General features: G+C 47.6%; 1 protein-coding gene across 1 annotated transcript in view; it reads left to right on the top strand.

Annotated features, from left to right (window-relative positions):
* The window catches only part of FBXO10 (F-box protein 10), a 66,267-nt gene that overhangs the window by 19,158 nt on the left and 24,218 nt on the right, over positions 1–22,891 (top strand). Inside the window, exons 3-5 of the mRNA XM_015407503.1 lie at positions 1,598–2,455; positions 12,023–12,172; positions 22,468–22,604. Of these exons, the coding sequence (XP_015262989.1) occupies positions 1,598–2,455; positions 12,023–12,172; positions 22,468–22,604 (1,145 nt within the window). The remainder of the gene's footprint in view (positions 1–1,597; positions 2,456–12,022; positions 12,173–22,467; positions 22,605–22,891) is intronic.

Raw genomic sequence — 22,891 nt, 5'->3', positions numbered from 1 at the left:
GGTTGGCCTTGGCTAGTATTTAGAAGGGTGACCTCCAAGGAATACCAGGGTTGTGACACAGGGGCAGGCAATGGTAAACCATCTCTGAAACATCTCTTGCCTAAAACAACAAGTCTAGCTCACCACCTATAGGTGTATAATGCTAAAAGAGCTAGAAATTCACTGCCACAGGAGGTGGTGGCAGCTACAAGCATGGATGGCTTCAAAAGGGAATTAGGCATATGGAGCAGAGGTTATTAGCCACAAGGTATAGATAGGGGCTCTGGGGCAAGTGATGCTCTGTCTTCTTGGTGCTTGGGGGGGGGGGCAACAGTAGAAGAGCTTCTAATGTCCTGGCCTCACTGGTGGACCTCCTGATGGCACCTGGTATTTTTGGCCACTGTGTGACAGAGTGTTGGACTAGATGGGCCTCTGGCCTGATCCAACATGGGCGTCTCTTATGTTCTTATGTAACTTCTGGCTGCCAGACAATCTTAGGATCTCCTGGCTATACTGCACACAAGACCATACGATAATAATAATAATAATAATAATAATAATAATTATTATTATTATTATTATTATTATTGTTTGTTACCAGTTAAAGGGGTGGGGAAAGGTCAATTACCAATTAAGGGGGGAAAGCCTTACACTGGTACAGGGAGGGGAATGACGGCTGTGGCACCTTAAGGATCAACTAAGGCAGGGAAAACCATGTCAAAGAGACTGGAAACAATCTGCCCTTTTCTCTCTCCTCGTAGTATCCGTCCCAGGCTTGCTGTGACCTTTCCAAAAACTTCGTAGTAAAGTAGCTTAAAGAAAGAGAACAGCCGAGCCCAGGAAGAGCTGCAAGGTACCTGAACGGACCATGGTCCTACGTGGGTGCAGGGGGGGAAATTCGTCCGCAGCAAAGCTGGACCAAAACACTGGTGTGGGAGTGACCAGAGTTAGTCCGGAAGCATTTCTTGGATACTTCTATTTACTCCCCTCAGCACAGTAGAAGACAGTGAGTGATCCAAGGGGATTCTTTGTTTATTTGAAGGTGTGGGATCTTTTCCTGGATTCCCTTGGGCGGCCTCTTCCAGAGGGTGTGTTGAAGCAGATGCAGAGAAGAGTCCTGTGCCACCTTAGAGACGTATGAGTTTTATAGTGCTGCATTTGACGCAGAGGACTCAAATCTGTGGAGGCTTAGGCCCAAATAAATCTTCCGTGCACTAGAGTCCACCTCATCTGGTGCATCATGGATAAATCTGTTGATCCTTAAGGTGCCACGCCTGCCTCTGCCTTGGCCTGCCTCGGCCTGCCGGCTGCAGCCGGGTATTGCAGTGGGAGAAAATGGGGGCGGCATCATGGCTGCTGGAAGTGATGTCATGCGGCAGTGCTCTAGCAGTCCCCCAAATAATTGTGTGAGGGGGATTGCTAGAGGGTTGTGGGGGCACGCAACATCATTTCCACGACAAGAAGTTATGTTATGCAGGACTTTGCCTGCCCCCCCCCAAAAACCTCCTATGCCAGCACAACAGTGTGTTCTTTCGGGTCAAGGGGTCATCCTTGTTTCTTTCTCAGTGTTTGTTACCACAAAGTGAGTTGATTTGTTTCTTTACTCTTTGCCCCACAGACAACCTCGGGCCATGTTCAGTTTGACAACTGCAACTTTGAGAGTGGGCAGCTGCAAATACATGCCCCTGGAACGTGCCAGGTTAAATTCTGCACTTTCAACCAGTCCAGCATCAATTTCCACAGTGTAGCCATCTCCCTCCTTGAAAACTGTGAGTTCGTTGGGAGTGAGAACGCTTCAGTGACAGTAGAAGGTTGCCCTTCTTTGGACAAGAACTGGGCCTGCAAGCACTTGACCATGTTGGCCAAGTCCCGCTCTGTTTTATTACAGACATCAGAGCCACCGCTTCGTAATACATCAAAGCTTGAAAGCCAAGGACATCTGCCAGTGGGGAGCATGAGGACCTGTGAAATTGTGGTCGGTGAGGAACCCGGTCACTTATTTTCTGCCACACAGACTGAAGCGATGCTCAAGAGAGCTTGCGAGAAGGAGAACGATCTCTCTGGGAACGTTACCGTGGCGCCCAAAGAAGAGGCCATGACCATGGATACAGATACTAGTGATAGCGAACTGAGCATGAGCAGTGAGAACGAGGAGGAGTCGGAGTCATCCTACCGACTTCCTTACCAGGCCCACAGCCTGAGCCACCTGCTGGCCAAAGTGATTCACAGCAGGCCGCAGGCCAACGGGTTGACGGCCCTCCAGAACGACTACGAGCTAAAAAGCCTGCCTCAGGAGATGCAAAAGGACAAGGAGGTCCAAGCGCTGGCCAACTTGGTGCAAGGGTGCCTTGTTCGAAAGTGCCTTTTCAGGGACGGGAAGGGCGGAATCTTTGTCTGCTCTCAGGGGCAAGCCCGGGCGGAAGGCAGCATCTTCAGAGACTTGACTTACGCCGTGCGATGCATACAAAACAGTAAGGTGCAGTAAAAGCCGGGGAGCGAATCTGGTGCGCCAGAGCTGAGCCTGCAGCGGTGTATTCAGCTGAGCCCCTTTAAAAGCTGATGGTTTGACAGCTATGCGCACGGGGATGTCACTCTCTCAGTGTCTATCTGACCCGGCTCTTTAAAAACAAGATTGATAGTGCCTATAATCCATGCCTGAGCCTTAAAGCCCGTGTGTATCTTTTCAGAAGTTTAGCGCAGAGGTCCCCGCCTTTTTTATTAATTTGTCATATTTGTCATATTTTTGAGCCCTCGGGCACCTTTTTGTAATTTTGACACTTTGATGGGCACAGCCACAAAACAGCTGCCCCAGAGGGACAGAACCAGCCACAAAATGGCTGCCGCCATTTACCTCCAGTCACACAATGAAGATTGTCACGGCCGGGCTGCCTGAGGTGTTCAGCCAGCGGGCGGGACAGCTCCAGGGTTTGATTTCTCAGGGGAAATTGGAAAGCGTGGCCTCAGAACTGGGAGGAGAGGGGGTTAGAAATCCACCTGTATTCCTCTCCCTCCCTCTCGAGCTCTATTATGGGGTCCTCGTCGGGTCTCTCTCTGTCCTTACCCTCCGCAATAGAACTGGAAGTTATTCCTCCCCGGCCTGCATCCTCTTCCCTGCTTAAATCACCCCACCCCAGCCCTGCCCCTCCCTCCGGATTGAGAGCCTCATCCTCATCAGAGGAGGGCAGCCACTGGACTCTCCCACTCTCTGACTCCTCCATCCGCGGTCTACCCCATCTCCTCCCGGTCTCCTCGGCATCTTGCAGGGTGGGTGGTCCAGCCTCCCTGGCCCCCTTTTGTCGCTCCGACTCCTCTGGGTGGGATTCGCGGTGTGGGCTTAGGCTCCCCTCCTTCCACTCCCTTTCTTCTGCTGCTCGCGTGTTGGCCGACCCCGAGAGTGCCTCTGTGTATCACGGGGAATTCCTTTCCCTTTCTCGTCCTCTCGTTCTTGGCGTCTGGGTCCTTGGTGGCGCCCTCTCCTGTCGGTTTGGTGCCCCTGCCAAGGGAGCGTCTCTCCTTCCAGGGTGTATACGCATGAGCAGTGTTCCCTCTAAGCTGGGTTAGTGTGAGCTAGCTCACAGTTCTTTTAGCCTCCGGCTCACACGTTTTTGTCTTAGCTCAGGAAGGATGGCTCCCGAGCAAACGAATGTATGCGGTAGCCAAATCGCTCGCTCACAACTTTAGTGCCAGTAGCTCACCAAGTAGAATTTTTTGCTCACAAGACTCCGCAGCTTAGAGGGAGCATTGCTCATGAGGATCCTTCTGGCTCGAGGCCAGGGTCGCTGGCACCGGGTCGACCTCCAGACAAAGATCCTTGTGCTATGGTGGCAGCTGCTGCCAAAGCAACCTTTTCTTTATAATCTCCAGAGGCAATCGGATCTCCAGTGGTCAGTCAGAAGCATTGCTGGGCAAAAGCCTCACATGGCCTCACCCACTTTCTTGAAGTGCTCGGTCAGTACCAGGAAAGGTGTCACTGGGTAGCATGGGTGCCCCTGGGTGCCACGTTGGGTACCCCTGGTCTAGCTCTGCTGTCCCATGCTTAGCAAGCTTCCCTGGGCCCTTAAAAAAAATGGAACCTTTTGTTTCTGAACGTTTGGCTAGAGAATCCGGGGAGCTATAATGTGGGCTCGAAGCAAGAGGGTCAAGCTCTTGGGGTTCTCTGGTTCTGTAGAAAAGCATCTCCGTGCTCGCATGAACAGCTTATGATAACGTGGCAGATGGGGTCTTGATACAGCAAGTGCTTTGCTCCATGCATGCCCCTGGGCAAGAGGGCAGACTGCAGGCATTGCCCAGCCTCACCGAACTCCTGTTTGTTCCTTAGCAATGGGAGCGCGGAGAAGGCATTCTTCCATGGGAAAAGCTGCTGCGTTCAGGGCTGGCTCGGCTTTTGAACGAAATGCTAAGTGGGAGTTTGTGTGCCATTCATTGCACGGCTATTGTTCCCCGAGTGAAATGCTTTGCAATTACACCAGCATTTTTCTGAAGCGCACTCAACCTTAAATTCCAAATCGGTAATTTGCTGCTGCCACCGCCGCTTCTTTTGCTTGGAAAGGAGCCAGAGGTGGGTGTGAGGTTCTTGCTCCTTGGCTTCTGGAGAGGTGTTTTGACCTGCAACTGTGTCTTTGTTTACCTGTGTACAGATTCCAGGCTTTGGGCTCCCTTGTGTAGGCTTGATTTATAACTCACTGCCTTTGCCAGCCTTGGGAGGGAGGGGAGTGAAGACCGATGTTCCCCTGCCTCCTCTGTTTTGTAGCAACACAGGTAGGGTTGGTGATCCTAACAGTGCTCAGCATCTGCATGGAAATGCCACAGAATGTTCAAAATTCGTCATACACTTTATCTGCTTGTAGTCTTTGCAACAGACCCTGTAGCGTAGGTGTCCTCATGTTGCAGATGGCAGAGGTGAGACATTTCAGCCTGTTTAATGGCTTTTGTGGCAGAAGCGAGATTCCTCTGGGGGGATTCCTGATTCATTGCTTTTCCCTCATGGGGACAGTTATCTGTCTGGCTCTCATAGCAGCTGCAAATGTGAGGCATTCACAGTGGCAATAGAGAATCCTCGTGTCAGGTTTCCCTGCACTTTCCCCACCGCAGCCCCCCACCACCACCTGGGGACGCCAGTTCCCCCAGATCACTGGAAGACTTTCTGAAGGGGTTTTCTGTCTTTCATCTATCTATCTAGTACTGCTCGTATAGCAATAGCCTTGAGCAGAAAATAAAACGAAGGGGTTTTCTTGTTATTCGTAATTACTGATCACCGAAAATCCCTGTGCTGGTGGGTAGGGGGGAAGGAAATGTTGCCAATGTGGGTGGGACGGGGAAAATCTGCACTTCCCTTTCCTTTTTTTTTTTAATTAACAATTTTTATTGAAGTTTTAATAGTTCAAACAGATATTAATACCAAAAATAATCACTTCAGTATTGACAGAAATTTTTTAAGTATCATTAACATCTTAATATGTACATCAATCAGATAGGATAAACAAGTATTCAAAAAAAAAATTTTTTTTTTTGAAAAATAAGAAATATAACTGTAAAACACATAGACATTAAGACTTAGCAAATTAGGTGTTGATAGTTGTTTCATGTATGGATGACTGACCTGTTAGGTTGTAGAGTTATTAGCAAAATGCACTTCCCTTTCCGCATTGCGTCCACCTCATTTGGACTGCAATCTTTAAAAAAACAAACAAAAACGTGTCAAAGCAGGTTTAGGAAAGGTCACAGCAAAGCAGAGGGAAAGCTGGAAGTTGGACAAATGTACCATGATGCTGTCTGCTGGACTATAACGTTGTATGGAATCCACGGCAGTCTCTTAGCCACTATGTTACGTCACCTCCAACAGGATGCTCTTATTCCTAGTTCCTAGGTGGGGAAACTGAGGTCAAGAGGAAGGTGTTTGAGTGGATTCCAAGGGGAACAAGGCTCCCACACTCTTATATACAAAATGATTCCCACCTACTACAAGGCTCCCACTTCTATACAAAATGATCCCCATAGTCCACTGATGAGCATTAAATTTTACAAAGCAGTTCTGGCCTACTGAATGTGTGTTTCTTGCTTCAGAACGTCAGCACCTGGCTGGATCAGGCTGTTCTGGCGCTTGAAAAAGCAAGGGAGGGGGACGTGATTGCCTGGTCCTATCAGGATTGGGCTCTTTTGGCATTTTTAAATGACCAAATTCTTCTCTAAAATAGCTGTTGGCATCCACGGGTACAGCTGTGGCCACCATAACATCTAGTTTGGTTCTAAGGGGTGAAGCCAGGAGTGTATTTTTAAACAAAGGTAGAGTTTGCATGTGAGGACAGTTAAATCCTGTGCCTTCCTATACCCAGGGCTATTTTTGGGCAGGAACGCACAGGAACAGAGTTCCGGCTGGCTCCCAAGTTGGCCACGCCCAGCAGGACTTCATTAGCATAATAGGCCACACCCAACCGGAGACATTAGGATTGGCTACAATTAGGGGTGTGTGGCCTAACATGCAAAAAGCCCTGGGTTTTGACAACAAACAAGGTAAAGAGAATAAGAAGCAATAGGTGGGTGTGGCTGGATGACCACACGTCTGGTAACACGGGGTGTGGCCTAATATGCAAATGAGCTGTGCTGTCAGGGTTGTGGCCTAATATGCTAATGAGCTCCTGCTGTTGGGTGTGGCCTATTATGCTAATGAGTTCCGGCTGGGCTTTTTCTACAAAAAGAGCCCTGCCTATACCTAGCTTTACTGCCTTCCACTCTTTTTTGAAGAGTTCTCCCCCACTCCCAGCTTGGCTGATTCCTAGTATTGGAGACAGATCAAAACGGGCAGCCCTGTCAGTCTCTCTGTAGCAGTAGAAAAGAGTAAGAGTCCAGTAGCACCATAAAGACTAACAAAGTATGTGGCGGGGGGTGAGCTTTTGTGAGTCACGGCTCACTTCTTCAGCTTTATTTATTTATTTCATTCGATTTGTATCCCGCCCTCCCTGCTGAGGCAGTCTCAGGGCAGCTTACATTAAAAGTTAAAATACGAAAACACAGATGCACTGAGACAACGCAACATCGTAAAAACTCATAAACATCACAGATCAGAAATACAGGCAAAGTGCTGATGGCAGTAACATCCCAATAGGCCATATTCGGACGGTAACAAAAGTATGGCCAAAATCGGTGTCCAGAATATCCCTAATTGTTGATGTTATTGTTGACATAGAGAGCCTGAAGAAGTGAGCAGTGACTCACGAAAGCTCAGACCCTACCACAAATTTTGTTAGCCTTTAAGGCGCTGCTGGGCTCTTACTTTTTCCTGTCAGGCTGGGAGAGTCTGTTTACTTTAAGAATGTTTACATCGTGATTCTCTGCTGGGCAAGGTTAGCCTTCAGGGTAGTTATCAAGACAATAGTAAAATGTCCAGCAGGACAAAATGGAACAGCAAGATCAGCAACCAGCCAGTTTGTACCAACAGAGTCTACGGATAAACGGCATGGATGCCACCAATAAAGCAGAGAAGAGGGACAATAAAATAGTAAAGCACACAGTCAAGTCAAATAAGGTTAAAATTGGTGGTAAGGGGGGATAAGATGTATTCTGGGACAAGACAGGTTTCAGCAATTTCTAAGAGGCATGAGAAAGATGCTTCAGGCACTAGAGTACAACATGAAGGGGAGATGGGATTTCACTTCCACCTCCTGTGTGGTCTGTTTTTCTTTCCCCTTCCAACTCTCACCTTTTCTTTACACATGAAATGGAAGTTTCTTTATATTTTTTCATGGCTGTAGCTAATAGCTGTGTGTTTGTGTATAGATCTCTACCCCAAGCCTGTCCAGGAATGAGGGAGAAACCTATATTTTTCAGTACATTTAACAACAACCCAGAGAGGTAGGCTGCCCTCTCTGGATTCAGAACAATAGCCACCAGAACCTCTACTTAATCCCTCACCAGCCTGAGATTAGAGATTCCAGAATCTCAGTTGGCATCTGGGTTTTATACACTAGCACCTCTTTCCAGAGATGCACACGTATTGCTCAATGGTAGCGTGTGACCAGGTAGGCACAGGAAAGAGACTTGGAATTCAAGTTACAACATCAGACAAGTTAGAAACCAGAATAAGTTTATTCAGTACAGAACCTAGCACAGACCAGAAAGGATTTCAAAATAACAAAGACTAGGGCAGTTTTTGCCTTCACTAAACATGATGCTGCATATTTACCAAGTCAGGAACAATTATCAGTCCAGAATAGTCCATTGTGATAATCCAGTAGCCCCATGGGATTTGGAGCAAGAAGTCCATCTTTGCCAACCATGTGCTCAGCTCCAAAGCAGTTCTTTGTCTCTCCCAGAGACAGCATGACAGGACAGCATTTCAGGTGTCCATCAGAGCTCACAAGCAGGAACAGAGAGAGAGAGCTCTCTTCCAAGGGATCAGACAATTAAAGCCCAATCTAGTCACAATCAGCTGTGGCCATTCAGCCAACCGCGAGTAGGAAGGGTGTGTCCAAATCTTAGTCGTCATGGTAGTTTTGAGGGGATAGGTTGGAAGTCTGGAAACCACACCCGCAGTCACATGGCCCCCAAACCCCAAACTTCATCGCGCACGTGACTCTTTGCTTGTTTGACAGAGGCCATCTGGTCTCTCCCAGAATGGAAGTGTGAAGAATGTGGGTATATGGCATGGCATTGGGCCATGGGGCCCACCATTTGGCTTCAACAGGAAATACAACACAGCAGGATATCAGCAAGACATTCCAGGGGAAGGCAGGGGCTTTTAGAAATCAATATTTCTATACAGTTTGTATGCTGCAGAGTTGCAGGATCCAACCCAGCGTATTTTTGGACTAACGTTGCTAGGTTGTTGGAGGCTTGCCAGTAACCTACAGACGTTGCCCCCAACATACTGCTATCACTCCCTGTGCACCTAGAGGTAATGTTGGCACATCCCCAGGGGACACTCTTAAGGTCTTACATCACGCCCAGGTGCATGGAGTGACATCAGCGCATCAGGGGTGACGGGTGACATCCCTGTTTTCCGCTTATTTTTTTCCCCCATCACCCAGCTGAGTGGCAGTGAGAAATGCCTGCTGGTGGTGAGGGATATGTTGCCACCAGCGGGAACCTAGCAAGTCTGTTTCAGTCTTAATTGCATGAGGCAATCATGGAAACCGGGGAACTGTCCTTTGGAAGTCCTAAGTTTGATCCCTCATGGTCAAAGTTAAGATGGCTTTAAACCGTGGCAATCCACTCCCATGTACTGGGATAATGGCAGTATTTTCTGTGAAAACCCTGGGTAGCCTGATTTACTGTGCAGCCTTAGATGGTGGGCTTAGGCAGGAGTCACGGTGCCCAGCATTGTGCCGGTGATATTCAGACCAGAGGTTGATCTCCATACCAAGTTATTGGTGAATGACTAATAGGGGAAGAAGCCAGGGCTGTCTTCACCTCTGCGTTTTAATTAACTGATTAGAAGCGGGTGGGCATGCAGCACCTTTTCAAATGAGCAAATAAAGGCGTTTTGTAATTTAATTATCTGAAGCATGGTGCTCATTAAAGCGAAACTATTGCAAAGGCAATTTGTAGATTTCTTTCTTTACGCTCATCAGACATGGGTTTAAAAGGCTTATTTGACTGGAACAGAATTAAACGGTGTGGCAGCGCATGAATATTGAAACGACTTGTTTGCTCAAATAAAACAAAGCCGGGGTTTGAAATGTTGGCCATTCCCCCGCCCCAATTTTGTCGGCCTGTGTGGCGGACATTCCCAAGCGGTGGGGGTTTTCTTTCAGGGTCCTTTTGAGGCGGAAGATCTCTCACTTCCAAATGGCACACGACTAGGTGGGCCACCTCTGTACTGGGGAATTCCTGGAGATGCAGGAATGGAGACTGAGGAGGGGAGAGTTGCCAACCTCCAGGTGCTGAGAACCAGAGAGAGAGACCACGGGATGGAAGTTGAAAGGAAGCAAAACCGTGACTTATAGTGCCCCAAAAAAGTTCTTCACCAACTTGTAAATTCTTTTTACAGTATTCAGTTTACTGGAAGTAATTCAAACGCCATCAACACCAACGAATCATGCATATAACGTCTCGTTTCGTGTACACCTTTATCAAAGTGGGTATTTGATGAATGTGACTATGAGATATGTCTAGAGTGGCTGCCAAATGGATCAACTTTGTATTTCAACGTTGCCCTACGTACTGCAGGACACCTGGCTCAAAGAAACAAATAATGTAAAGGTTGCTGTGAGCTCAGTGTTCCTATATATAGAGGAGGCTGCCCGGTGCCTCTCTGAATGGCAAGCGGCCTCATTTGTGCGGGTTGTGTGGGAAGGTCATTCTGCATGGGCTTGCTTAATCCCTCCCAGTTCCGCCTCAGCTGAATTACCAGACCTCTTTTGTGCTTCTGCAGAGGTTGCTGTTAGGTGCTTGATTTGTGATGGGGAGGAGGAGGTAACTTTGCCTGGGCCTGACAAGATTGGTGTGGGCGTTAGCGGTGTGGGGGTCTCCCTGCTGCCTCAGACCTAGGGAGGGAGGGTCACCCGGGCAACCTCATGGAGAGGGGGGAGGGGGGTTGGGGGCCGTTGTAGCCCCTCCTTATCTGGCTCCTCTCCTGCACAGCCCAGAGCAGGTAGCCGGGTATCTCCTCACCCACCTCTTCCCCAGCCCCTTTAAAGACAGTGCAGAAATTTGTGGGTGCTTCCTGGCCCGTCCCGGCCCCTTCCTCTCATTTGGAGGCAGTTCTTCCTCACTGCCAGGTGACCGGGACCAGGTGAGGAGTAAGAATCCAGGGAAAGGGAGAGGGAGGGCCTCCTGAAGCCACAGACTGTTTGAGATCTCAGAGGCAGATGCGCGAGGAGGTATAAAGTAGACAGGTACTCAGCCAGCATCTTCGGCCACCAGACTGTCTCGACACCTCTTGCTTGCTTGAATCACCTGGATCAGTTGCCAGGCAGGCCAGGGCGACTGTGGAGGGAAGCTTTTGAACAATAGTCTGCCACATTACTAGCCCATGAAAAAGCTTGTTTGTACATTAGAATACAGCAGGTTCTTTCCCACCCACCTCCATGCGCTGCAGATGACTTGCCTTGGTTCATATGGGCAGTTACCTTAATAAGCTTCTTCATGAGCTAATAATTTGGCAAACTTGTTTGCGGGACTGAAGCAAGCAGTTTGCTCTTAACTTCTGTGGTTCTGTTTATTTACTTCACTTATGTCCTACCTTTATTCTCAAAGGGGACCCAAAGTGACTTATGTCACTCTCCTCCATTTTATCCTCACAACAACCCTGTGAGGAAGGTTAGGTTAAGAGGGTGTTGCCCAGGAAGCATCCATGGCAGAGCAGGGATTTGAACCTGAATCTTCCAGGTGCTTAGGGTTGCCAGCTCTGGTTTGGGAAATTCCTGGAGATTCTGAGGTTGGAGGAGGGAGGGACTTCAGCGGGGTATACTGCAGACATTTTCACCAGGGGAACTGATCTCTGTCTCCTGGAGACGGCTGTAATCCCAGGAGATCTCTAGCCACTACCTGGAGGTTGGCAACCCTACACACGCTTTCACCCTGTTTGTGTATGGACTGATCTTGCCTGACGGTGCCAGTCCAATTTCGTCAAACCTGTGGCCACTTCAGGAATCTTTGAAAACATGTAGTGGACACCACCACAAAATGGCTGCCATGGGGGGGGCATGGCAGCCCACAAAATGGCTGCTAGGCCTGCCAGGACCAATCACAGAATATTGGGAGGTTCCAAACCAAGAGTTGTCCTATGATGAAGCAGCTGTTTCTGAATGGGTGCACCCTGAAGATGCAAAGTAGATGGCTCTGGAGCTCTTCCCAAGCATACTTTGCTCCAATGAGATGGAAGAAAGGCAGGAGTGACCTTTTGGCTTGGGAAGGAAGGATGTGGGCACCAGGAAGCACATTAGTGGACACCGTGGCACCCATAGGAATAGGACGAGGATCACTGCTGTAGAAGAATCCTGGGAAACGGTGTCCTCTGCTATCAGTAGTTATGCTTGTAAGGATGGGTTTTCTATGACAACTGCACGTGAACTTTTTTCCGTTGTTGTTGTTGTTCTCCCTTTAGATCATCATGCTGAAGAATGACATTCACCACTGCAAGACCTCAGGGATATTTCTCCGTCTTGGTGCCGGAGGCTTGATAGCAGACAATGACATTCATTCCAACTGTGAAGCGGGCATTGACATTCGGAAAGGAGCCAACCCTCTGATTCTGGTATTGATTCTCATGTTGGCTGCGGGATTAGAGTCTGCAAAGCAAGTTTTGGGATTCCCAACCCCTGGATGGTCCCCCTGACATGAATGGGGAGGGACGGGCATTAGTCTTAAAAAGGGGGTTAGGAGTGTAGTTCTGTGCCGAGTTACTCCAGTCTTAAGAACACTGGACGTAGTAGGCTTTGACTGGCATAACTCTGCATAAAGTTGAGTATCTCCTGTTATTTTCAGCCAACCAGTGTAAAATTATACAACATAAAATATAAATTCCATGATATAGAAACTTAACAGCCACCTAACAGTTGGGCAAAAAGCCTGCCCAAAAAAATTCTACCATTGGTCAGCCAAAAATAAAACTAATCAAATCCAAAAGCAGAAACAGAGTCTTTACCGGTTTCCCAAAAGACATAAGCAAAGAGACTGTACTGGCTTCCCTCGAGAGAGCATTCTGGAACTCTGAGGCCACCACTCCCAAACCCTTGCCTCATGTTGCCATCCACCAAACTTCAAATTGTGGGGCCACAGGTGATGACCAGCATGGTTTTTTTTTGGGGGGGGGAACGACTTACCAGCAGTAGACTTACCTAGGCCACATCACTGGCATCACACAAGAAGTGATACCATGCCAGCGACTTCCAGGTGACGTGCTGGTATTTGGGCAAAAACTCTATGGTAAAACTGGCTTCTACCATAGAGTTTTTGCCCAAATACCAGAGCACTGCTTGGAAGTTGCTGATGTGATTATGTCACTTCCTATGCAATGCCAGCAATGTGGCCTAGGCCACCTTCTTTCTACTGGTAAGTTCCTCCAGCGGCTAGCTGATCGGCAGCTGGGGGGGCAGGGCCCAGCAGCAGGGGACCAGGGAGTCTGGCAACCCTACACATAGAGCATGTCGGGGGAGGGTTAGGTTGGGGGTGCTGAACCCTTCCCCCAGCTGTTGCTGTCTTCCTCCCCTTACCTCACAAGCTCTACCCTCAGGCCATTTTCCTCCCCGGCCAGGATCTGAGACCAGAAAGAAGCCCACCTGGGAAAGGTTGCAGCGGGGGTGGCAGGGGAAGGAGTTCAGCACCCTTTCCCTGCCGCATCTCCCCTGCATTTGCCGTCCCTACATTCACGTTACGCAGTCAACAGGGATTAGGAATCCCTGTGATTTTTTTCACGACATAACATCTATCTTAACCTGAACCTACTTATTTCTTCCCCTAAACGTTCTTTTAGCGTTGGATATGAAATGCATACTTTTCTTAATGCGCCACATTGGCTCATGCTCCCATGCTGTGGTGAGAGATCAGGATCTGAGGATGACCAAGCAGTTTCCGTTGCCTATTGGGACCGCTAAAGTTATTGGTTCCTCCTAAGGCCCCTATCTCGTCAACAACCCTGCAGTGATTTGGATGGATATTCTGCGTTGTGGTGCAGGAGTGGGAGGGGAACTCGCTCAGGCTTTGAGAAAGACATCTGGCATACCACTGCAGGCAGGGAGACGACATCACAATCGCTCTGAAGCACCAGAATTTGTCTCCTTTATGATGCCTCAGTGGAGGAGAGGCGGGCTTCTTCTCTCCCCGCCTGAACATTCCAGATGGCGAAGTTCACCCACTGCGAAGCTGCAGGCTTTCCTAACTGCAGTTTAAGGATTAGCTGCCTGTAACAGACTCATCGGAAATTCAGAAAAAGCCGCTAGTAAGCTTGTTTCAGGCATGGGTGTATGTGAGTGTGTGTGTGGGAGATTAGTAGCACTCAACTACTTCACAGTGGATTTTTTAAAAAGTGAGCTGGATTCAGAATCCAGGTTGCCAAGTTTTGTGCTCCATAATTTGCCAGTAACAAGTTTATCTCTTAGCATTTAATGCTTACGAAATGGGACAAGCTTTTGTTTTTGCACAAAATGGTTCCATTGAGTGCCTTCCAAAGGCAGCTTCATTTTCCTGCAAATTAATGTCCGTGTGGATTTTTAATGGAAATGGCCAGCATTCACCTCATGGATACGGTCAACATTCTCTTCCTGTTCCCTAGAGTATAATGACTAAGGTTATAGGAACTTCATATCAATTTGTTTGCTTCTATTTACCACTCTTTGTGCATTATGATCACCATCACCATCACTGAGCATCACCATCTTTCCACAGCAGAAATAAAATTTACCAGCAGAAATCCTTATGGAATTCAAAATTGAAAACTTTTGTCATCGAGTGATCAAGCAAGAGACTCACTCTTTATCCCAACCACACTTTAGAGTAGCTAACTACGACTGGAAAAGAGAAGAGGTGGAACTGTGAGCATCACAAAAGCTTTCACAGCGGTGAGATGATGGACATTTTCATTTGATGCCTGACCGTGGGTAGCTGTGGACACCTCCTGTGGATTGCACAACATAGTTCCACGTATTAATGACCTATCAGGCAGGTCAGCAATTCATGGAAACAATGTGCCTAACGAACACAAAAATTCGTTCCTCCGTATTTTTCAGGATCTTCTGCAGTTTGCATGAATCATGCTGACAATGTTACCAATGAAGGACCATGGTGTAAAAAAAAATAATAATCCAGGATTCTCAGCTCAATGCTTGAGATGTGAGCAAAGCCCAGCTAACTTGTTGGGTCCAACCATGCAGTTAAGAAAACTTATTAGCCTTAAGATTTCCGAAGAAGAAGAAGGAGAAGAAGAGTTGGATTTATACCCCGCCCTTTACTCAGAGTCTCAGCACGGCTTACAATCTCCTTTCCTTTCCCTTCCCCACCCCAGACACCCTGTGAGGTAGGTGGGGCTGAGAGAGCTCTGAGAGAACTGCTCTTGAGAGAACAGCTCTGAGAGAACTGTGGCTTGCTCAAGGTCACCCAGCAGCTGCGTGTGGAGGAGTGAGGAATCAAACTCAGTTCTCCAGATTAGAGTCCACCGCTCTTAATCACTACACCAAACTACCCCAAAATACGGGGGAGTGGCAAATTTTGCTGATGCTTCCTCCCACTGCAGCCCATGTGGGCCCCTGAAATTTTGTTTTCATAGACAGATGGTGGGTTATGAACAGGGCCGAAAACAAAGTGTGGAAAGATGTTTTTAACAGCAGGTGTTGCTTGCCCTGAAAAAGTTGATCTAACAAGGGAGCATCTCTGATAATCAATGGAGAAGCTGTGGTGGTTTCCACTGCAGTTTTTCTGGGTGCAAAAACATTTAAAGTTCTACCACAGTCTTTTATTTTATCAGTTCTAAAGAATGGGTCTGCATACAGAAGAACTGGTGAGGTGGCCTGTATCTTACCACTCCACTACGCAATGTCTGAAACTTTCTTCCAACTTCAAGTGGCTCTTCCTTTAATGAATACACCCAGTATTGGATGGCTCAGCTGTATTTTCATAAATAGTTAAACCAGACAACATTGAGCAAAAAATATCAGACTAATTTAGTGGATAGGTCAGAGAGACGGAAGAACTTTCTGGCATTATTCGCCGACAAAGCAGAGCTGGAATTTGCAAAGGGTGGGAGGAATTAATTGCCATGGCACCATTTGATAAGGATATTGTATACCGGGAGTATTTGCTAAGCCGGTGCTGGTAAGAGCGAAAACTGGTGTTCGATGTTACCCCTCTGCACATGAGGGTGTCACATGCAAACAGTGTTCCTTGTGGCCCAGGTATGATTGCCTGCAGAGACACTGATCTCCTGATACCTTTTGTTTGCACATCTGAGCACATTGAAGCGGAGAGACTGCTGGGTCAAATCGGAAGCCCGTGCGAAAAGAATGCGTGGGAGATCTGCAAATGATTGTGAGGCCACACAGTTGCCTTTCAGGGCTCTGGCAGGCAGTGATTGTACTCCCTACTTCAGCAAGGTTTTGGGGTGGAAAGTATTTACTGCTCGCCGCCATCTGTGTGATCTTAGGTGATGGTGAGCTTAGGTGATGGTGAACAGATGCTAGACAAATTGTTCAACAATGAGAAACAGTGCAGTCGTGACGATGTGGTGTTTGTCAATCAGATTCACAGTATGGTGTTTGCAGCAGTGAGAAAACCAGAATCAAAGCCCGCCCACACAGGGTCTCTTGCATCAGCACCTTAAAAGGGTCCGTTATCAGACCATAATGCATAAACAGGAAAATATAAGCTGTTCCTGTCATTGGAAGCCCTGAAAACATGAGATGGATATTCAGCAAAAGGTCACTGGAGCCTGGGGAACGGAAGGTGGCAGGGTATAGCCCAATTGCGTCAAATCTCGGAAGCTAAGCAGGGTCAGTACTTGAAAGCGAGACTACTGAAGAAGGCTATGCAGAGGAAGGCAATGGAAAAACCACCTCTGCTTCTCACTTGCCTTGAAAGCCCCTTGCTGGGGTTGTCATGTCGGCTGCAATTTGACAGCACTTTACACAAATTGATGCAGTTCTAAAGCGCTGCAGAGAAATACTTTGTGGAGGCAAAAAGAGAGAGAGGTGTGGGATACATTGGTTTGAGTGTCGAAATAGCAGAATTGCGTGTACTGCAAGTAATCATCTGTGTAAGCAGAACCGTGGGCTGAATTTGCAGAACAGAAGAGGCAAGCATATTGTGACAGATAGGCCCTCCTTCCTGAATATTTAGCATCTGATAGCCTTCTCGGCCTTGTGGAAGGAGCTGGACTTCCTGAGCTCAAGTATGGATTCGATTCTTTCAGCAAGGTGAAAAACAAGTTTATATTATATTATATATTAGATGCTACCCTTCTGCACATGAGAGTGTCACACATAACATTGCATGCAACCAACGTTCCCTGTGACCCAGTTGTTATTTCTTGCAGAGCCACCAATTTCCTTGTCAGAGTCTAGGTTCAAGCCGAGTCAGAGTCAAGATTTAGTCCAGAAGGTCAGTTACCAGAGAGCAGAGTCCAATTCAGAGCATGGTACAAAAAGCAAGGTCTAGAAGTCCAAGGTCATATACAGGAGCAAGCAGATCTGATATTGTTGTGGGTATCAGCTAAGAAGGTTCATTAGTGGCTGCCACCACTCTGGTATGGGTCTCCTTGGGAGGGCTCAGAGCACCCACCCTACCCCTTGTTACAGGACTTTTACAACAGGTTTTCCCTTGTATGTGACCAAATGAGCTGTGAGGACCCAGGAAGAGTAACAAATAGTTTTATTAAGAGATTTAACAACAACTTTAGATTAATAACAAGTAGGAAAAATGAGCAAAGTAAAGGCAGGTAAATCAGTAAGATAATAAATCCTAACGCATCTATCTATACAGTCCTAGCCTCCCCTAGGTACCTGTTCACAGTCTAACCCCTTTTTGGATGAGGTATTCCTCTGTCTGCAGCAGTTTCCACCAGCCCTGCTCCCTGAGAGAGAACACCCTCCGACTCTGGGCAAGGGCTTCCTTTTATCTCCTCTTCCCAGGGTTAGACCCTCTGTCCCCCTGCTGGTGTAGTTTTCCCTCCAAAATCTCCTGTTACCCAATCACAGAGTCCAGAGGGAACCTGGGAAATGTAGGCCCTGATGACTACTCCAATACAGGCTTCCCTGGAGCCACTAGGCCCCTCCAGAGCCTATAGGCTGCACCTCTATAGGCCAATGATCATAACATATCCAAGTCCAAAGCCAGTCCAAAGGTCACTGGATTGGAGCAGAATCACAGAGCTGTGGTCACAGAGTCCACCAGGTGGTGGCTTGTTGCTTCCACATCAAACATCCACTGGCTTTTATAGGCATCTGCTGGAAGATCTTACTTGCAGCCCACTCCTTGGGAGTAAACCTGCAGCTACTCATCATCAGCCAGCAGCTGGCGTTGGGCCAGGAGACGTGCGCCTTGTCTTCTTTCCTGGAGCTCTGTTCTAAGCCTTCGTCTCCAGTGCTCAAAGGGTGTGGGTGAAACTGGAGGGCTGGTAATGAGTACCTGGGTTTCATCTGTTGAAATGGGGCGGGAAGGTGCTGGTGGCTCTGCATCAGCTGTCGGCTGTGAACTCTGACAAGCCTGCAGTTCATCTTCTTTCTTGCCAGCTTCTGCTGCTTCTGAGCTGGCTACACAGGACTCCTCTTCTCCTGAGGAGTCCGTCTGTCTTGACTGACCCATGACATTCCTGATAACCCTTTGTTTGCACATCTGAGCACACTGAAGTGGAGAGACCGCTAGCTCAAATCAGGAGCCCATGAGAAAAGAATACGTGGGTGGTCAGCAGATGATTGTGAGGCCACACAGTTACCTTTCAATGCTCCGGTGGGCAGTGATTGTACTCCCTACTTCAGAAAGGTTTTGGAGTGGAAAGTATTTGCTACCCACCGCCATCTGTTTGATCGGCTTAGGTGAAGGTGAACAGATGTTAGACGAATTGTTCAACAATAAGAAACGGTACAATCGTGATGACGTGGTGTTTGTCAATCACATTCACAGTATGGTGTTTGCTGCAGTGAGAAAACCAGAATCAGTGTCCACCCACACAGGGTCTCTTGCATCAGCACCTTAAAAGGGTTCATTATCACATTATGGTTTGGAAATGGGCAAATATAAGCTGTTCCTGTGATTGGAAGTCCTGAAAACGTGAGATGGATATTAAATCACAAATTACTGACGTCAGGAGTATTGATACAGTTTCAAAGCCCTGTAGAGAAATACTTTGTGGTTGCAAAAAGAAATGTGGAATGCCTTTGGCACGATTGTCAGAATAGCAGAATTATCTGTACTGAAAATAATCGTCTGAGCAAGCAGAACAGTGGGCTGAATTTGCAGAACAAAAGAGCCAAGCATATTGAGACAGATAGCCCTGCCATCCTGGATATCTGGCACCTGCTAGCATTCTTGGACTTGTGGAAGAAGCTGGAGTTTCAGACCTCAAGCATTTTTTGAATTCTTTCAGCAAAATGAAAAACAAGTTGAGAATATGGCTAATTGCTCTGGAATGCAGTGCTGAGATTCGGAGCTGCAACCCACGGAGAGGGATCTTGGAACTTCAGGTGAAAAGTGAGGCAAGGGAAGCAGAAGAGGGAGTTCGATGGGGAGAAAGGCTTTTGCTGGTTTTGTTTTCTGAGCCCAGTAAGTTATATTGGAGAACATTACTCCTCTTAAGAGTGTCTCCCCTTCTGGCTGGCTGGCCAGGCAGTATGTCCAGGTAGTCAACTTTCATCTGTGGCCAGGCTCTTTGTCCTGTCTGCTGCATCCTCATGGAAGGGCAATAATGCTCAGTATAAGTGTTCATAGCAAAACTCCAGTGTCTGTAATAAAATAGCTCTTGTGTTTTATATTCTTGTGTGTTTCACTTATGTTTTGTTTATAATAGCTGTGCTTATTCCATAAATCACAGACAAAGTGCCAGGCAATGCTCCCTCTAAGCTGTGGAGTCTTGTGAGCAAAAATTCTACTTTGTGAGCTACTGCATTAAAGTTGTGGGCGAATGATTTGGCTGCTACATACACTAGTTTGCTCTGGAGCCATCCTTTCTGAGTTAAGACAAAAAACTGAGCTGGAGGCTAAAAAACTGTGAGCTAGCTCACACTGACTCAGCTTAGGGGGAACACTGATGCCAGGTATAAAATTTGACAGACTTGACTTTTGAATTCACCTGATCTTCAGGAAGGAAGGAAGGAAGGAAGGAAGGAAGGAAGGAAGGAAGGAGGGACGACATTTTGACAGATTTGACTTTTGAAATCATAAGGAATGAAGGAAGGAAGGAAGGAAGGAAGGAAGGAAGGAAGGAAGGAAGGAAGGAAGGACCTAGTTGCTACTAATTCCCCCCAAATGCCTTTACTTTCCACATTTTTGGAAATCTGACTAGTAGTCCATAATGAGATATTATCATTCCAGTGAAAAGTAGATGAGACATACGTCCTCTCGAAAGCGTAATAATCAATTTTTAAAAACCTGACAGTGGTACAAGAAGTTTTGTATGGAAACAAGATGTTTCCATCTTACAAAGATAGCACAGATTTCTCAAAATCGGTTCGAGTCCAGTAGCTCCTGCCATACGATGATTATTATTCTCATCCCATACGTGTTAAGAGGAGCAGCAGGAAGACGAGATTCAGCAGTGGAGAGCATTCTCCTTTCTCACAGGCAAGTTCGGAGGCAACCCCGCCCACATGCTCCTGGCTCCTTCTCTTCCTGTCGTATCATTCAGATGTCCTGCAACTTCCAGCCTCATATTCCCAGTCCGGTGGGTCCTATGCTGCCGCCTGGCCATAAAAGGTGGGACTGGGATCTGGAAAAGTTGAAGACTGCTGTGTGGGAGTATGCTGACTGAAATAGCAAAAGATGCCCTTTTTGTCATGTGGCTCAATTGGCATCTGTTTTCATGCCGTGTTTGAGGGTGAAATTTGCTACAGCCACCACTGTTGTGGTTTCCATCTCCTGTTAAGATCATTTCAGAGGGCAGCCTTGTTGGTCTGCGGCCGAAGAGCTAGATTCGGGTCCAGTAGAACCTTAGAGACCAATAAGATTTTCAGGATATAAGATTGTGAGAGTCAAAGCGCCCTTTGTCGGACACCATCTGACATCGATAGCTTTGACTCTTATACCCTGAAAAATCCAGTTGCGACCTTCTTGATGGACATTTCAGGTTCCCATGAGCCTCCTCTGTCATTAAGACTCGGGTGGAAAGGGTAGAAGTGGATGTTTATCTACTGGGGTGCAGTCTGGAATTTTAGCCGAAGTCACGACTGCTCTGATTCCTAAGCCAAGACCCAGAAGAAGGGACTCTACTTCGCCACCTTGTGCTGTCTTGCTCTGTGTGCCTCTAGGAGGTGGGGTTGCCAACACACCAGGAGAAAAATGCCTTGCCTGCTCTTGCGCTTTAAAGATATCTAGTGCTCCTTAAGAGAGTTTTCGGCTAAACATTAGGAAGAGCTTCCGGACAGTTAGCAGGGTTCCTCAGTGGAACAGGCTTCCTCGGGAGGTGGTGGGCTCTCCTCCTTTGGAGGTTTTCAAGCAGAGGCTTGATGGCCATCTGACAGCAGTGCTGATACTGTGAACTTAGGCAGATTATGAGAGGGGAGGCAGGAAGGGTTGCCTCAGTGCTTAGTTCTCATGGCCCTTTTTTACGTGCCCAGGGGAATGCTGATTGCCACTTCGGGGTCAGGAAGCAATTGTTCTCCAGGCCTGTTTGGTCAGGGATCCCGGAGGTCCCCCCCCCCTTTCTGGGCGTAGACCAGGGGTCACTGGGGCTTGGTGGGGGAGGTATTTGTGAATTTCCCGTATTGTGCAGGGGGTTGGACTAGATGACCCTGGAGGTCCCTTCCAATTCTATGATTTAATGATTTACCGCCTGATGCTAAAAACGTTATCAACCTCTCAAGCTGCTCTTCAAAGCATAGCTACAGCAGCTGGCTTTAAAAGACTGGTACCCTACTAGGGGTTTGCTGACTATCAGCTATTTTGTCTCTTCCTTCCCCCCCCTCCCATGTTTGAATTTCTGGACCGGGTGATCCATATTTCTGAGCTATGCCCAAGGTGCAACAGACCAAGCACAATGGGGAAGCCTTCTGATTTCTTCACCCACTGTTCCCTCTAAGCTGAGTTAGTGTGAGCTAGCTCACAGCTTTTTAGCCTCCAGCTCAAAGATTTTTGTTTTCGCTCAGGGAGGATGGCTCCAGAACAAACTAATTGATGCTGTAGCCAAATTGTGTGCTCACAACTTTAATGCCAGTAGCTCACAAAGTAGAATTTTTGCTCACAAGACTCCACAGCTTAGCGGGAACATTGCGGCACTGTAAAGGTACAAGCAGGGCTATTTTTGGGCAGGAACGCACAGGAACGGAGTTCTGGCTGGTTCCCAAGTTGGCCACGCCCAGCAGAAACTCATTAGGATTGGCTACATTAGGGGTGTGTGGCCTAACATGCAAAGGAGTTCCTGCTACAAAAAAAGCCCTGGTTTTGACAACAAACAAGGTAAGCGGAATAACAAGCAAAAGGGGTGTGGCTGGATAACCACATTTCTGGTAACATGGGGGTGTGGCCTAATGTGCTAATGAGCTGTGCTGTCAGGGATGTGGCCTAATATGCGAATGAGTTTCTGCTGTTGGGTGTGGTCTATTATGCTAATGAGTTTTTGCTGGGCTTTTTCTACAAAAAGAGCCCTGGCAAGATTCAGTTGCATCAAGAAATGCCAGACTTTGTCCAAGGAGACACAAAATTAGGCGTTCCTTTATTAAAAAGTGCTGCTGGGTCTTAAAAATCTGGGTGCCTTTGTGCAGAAGCTTTGCTGACCTTTCTGCTATTGTACTGAGGCATTGACTTGTATGAGTGATCTCTCCCCAGCATCTGAATACCAGTTTCTCTCCCCCCCCCCCCCCCCCCCTTTTCTCCTTTGGTTCTTTTCACATGTGCATAAATAAACCGGCCCAGTGTAATAGGATCCACAGTGGCCTTCGCTCTGGCATCGTTGTCCTTGGCAACGGGAAAGGCATCATCCGTAGCAATCAAATATATGGAAATAAGGAGGCTGGCATTTACATTCTGTATAACGGCAACCCTCTGGTGAGGTATGTGTTTCAGCAGAGGCCTTCTTCTCACCATTTGTTATCCTCCCCCCCCCCTTAACTGTGGGTGTCATTTCAACTGTGAAACTCCCTCCCTCCCCCAATTACCATCCAGTTAAAGATCAGGGGTGGAGTTTTAAAATGGACTAGTAGAATGGAAAAGGATTTTAATTTCTGTGCACCTGTATCTTTATGTTGTGTTACGCATTGGGGGAGTGGTTATCAAACTGTGTCCTGGAGCTGTTGGCATTCAACTCATGGGGTGGGAAACTACCTTGTTGGTCTTGAGC

Source organism: Gekko japonicus, unplaced genomic scaffold, assembly GCF_001447785.1.
Source record: "Gekko japonicus isolate JY-2015 unplaced genomic scaffold, Gekko_japonicus_V1.1 scaffold790, whole genome shotgun sequence".
Lineage (NCBI taxonomy): Eukaryota > Metazoa > Chordata > Lepidosauria > Squamata > Gekkonidae > Gekko > Gekko japonicus.
The sequence above is the reverse complement of the archived record's forward strand: the minus strand, read 5'-3'. Positions and strand labels throughout refer to the sequence as shown.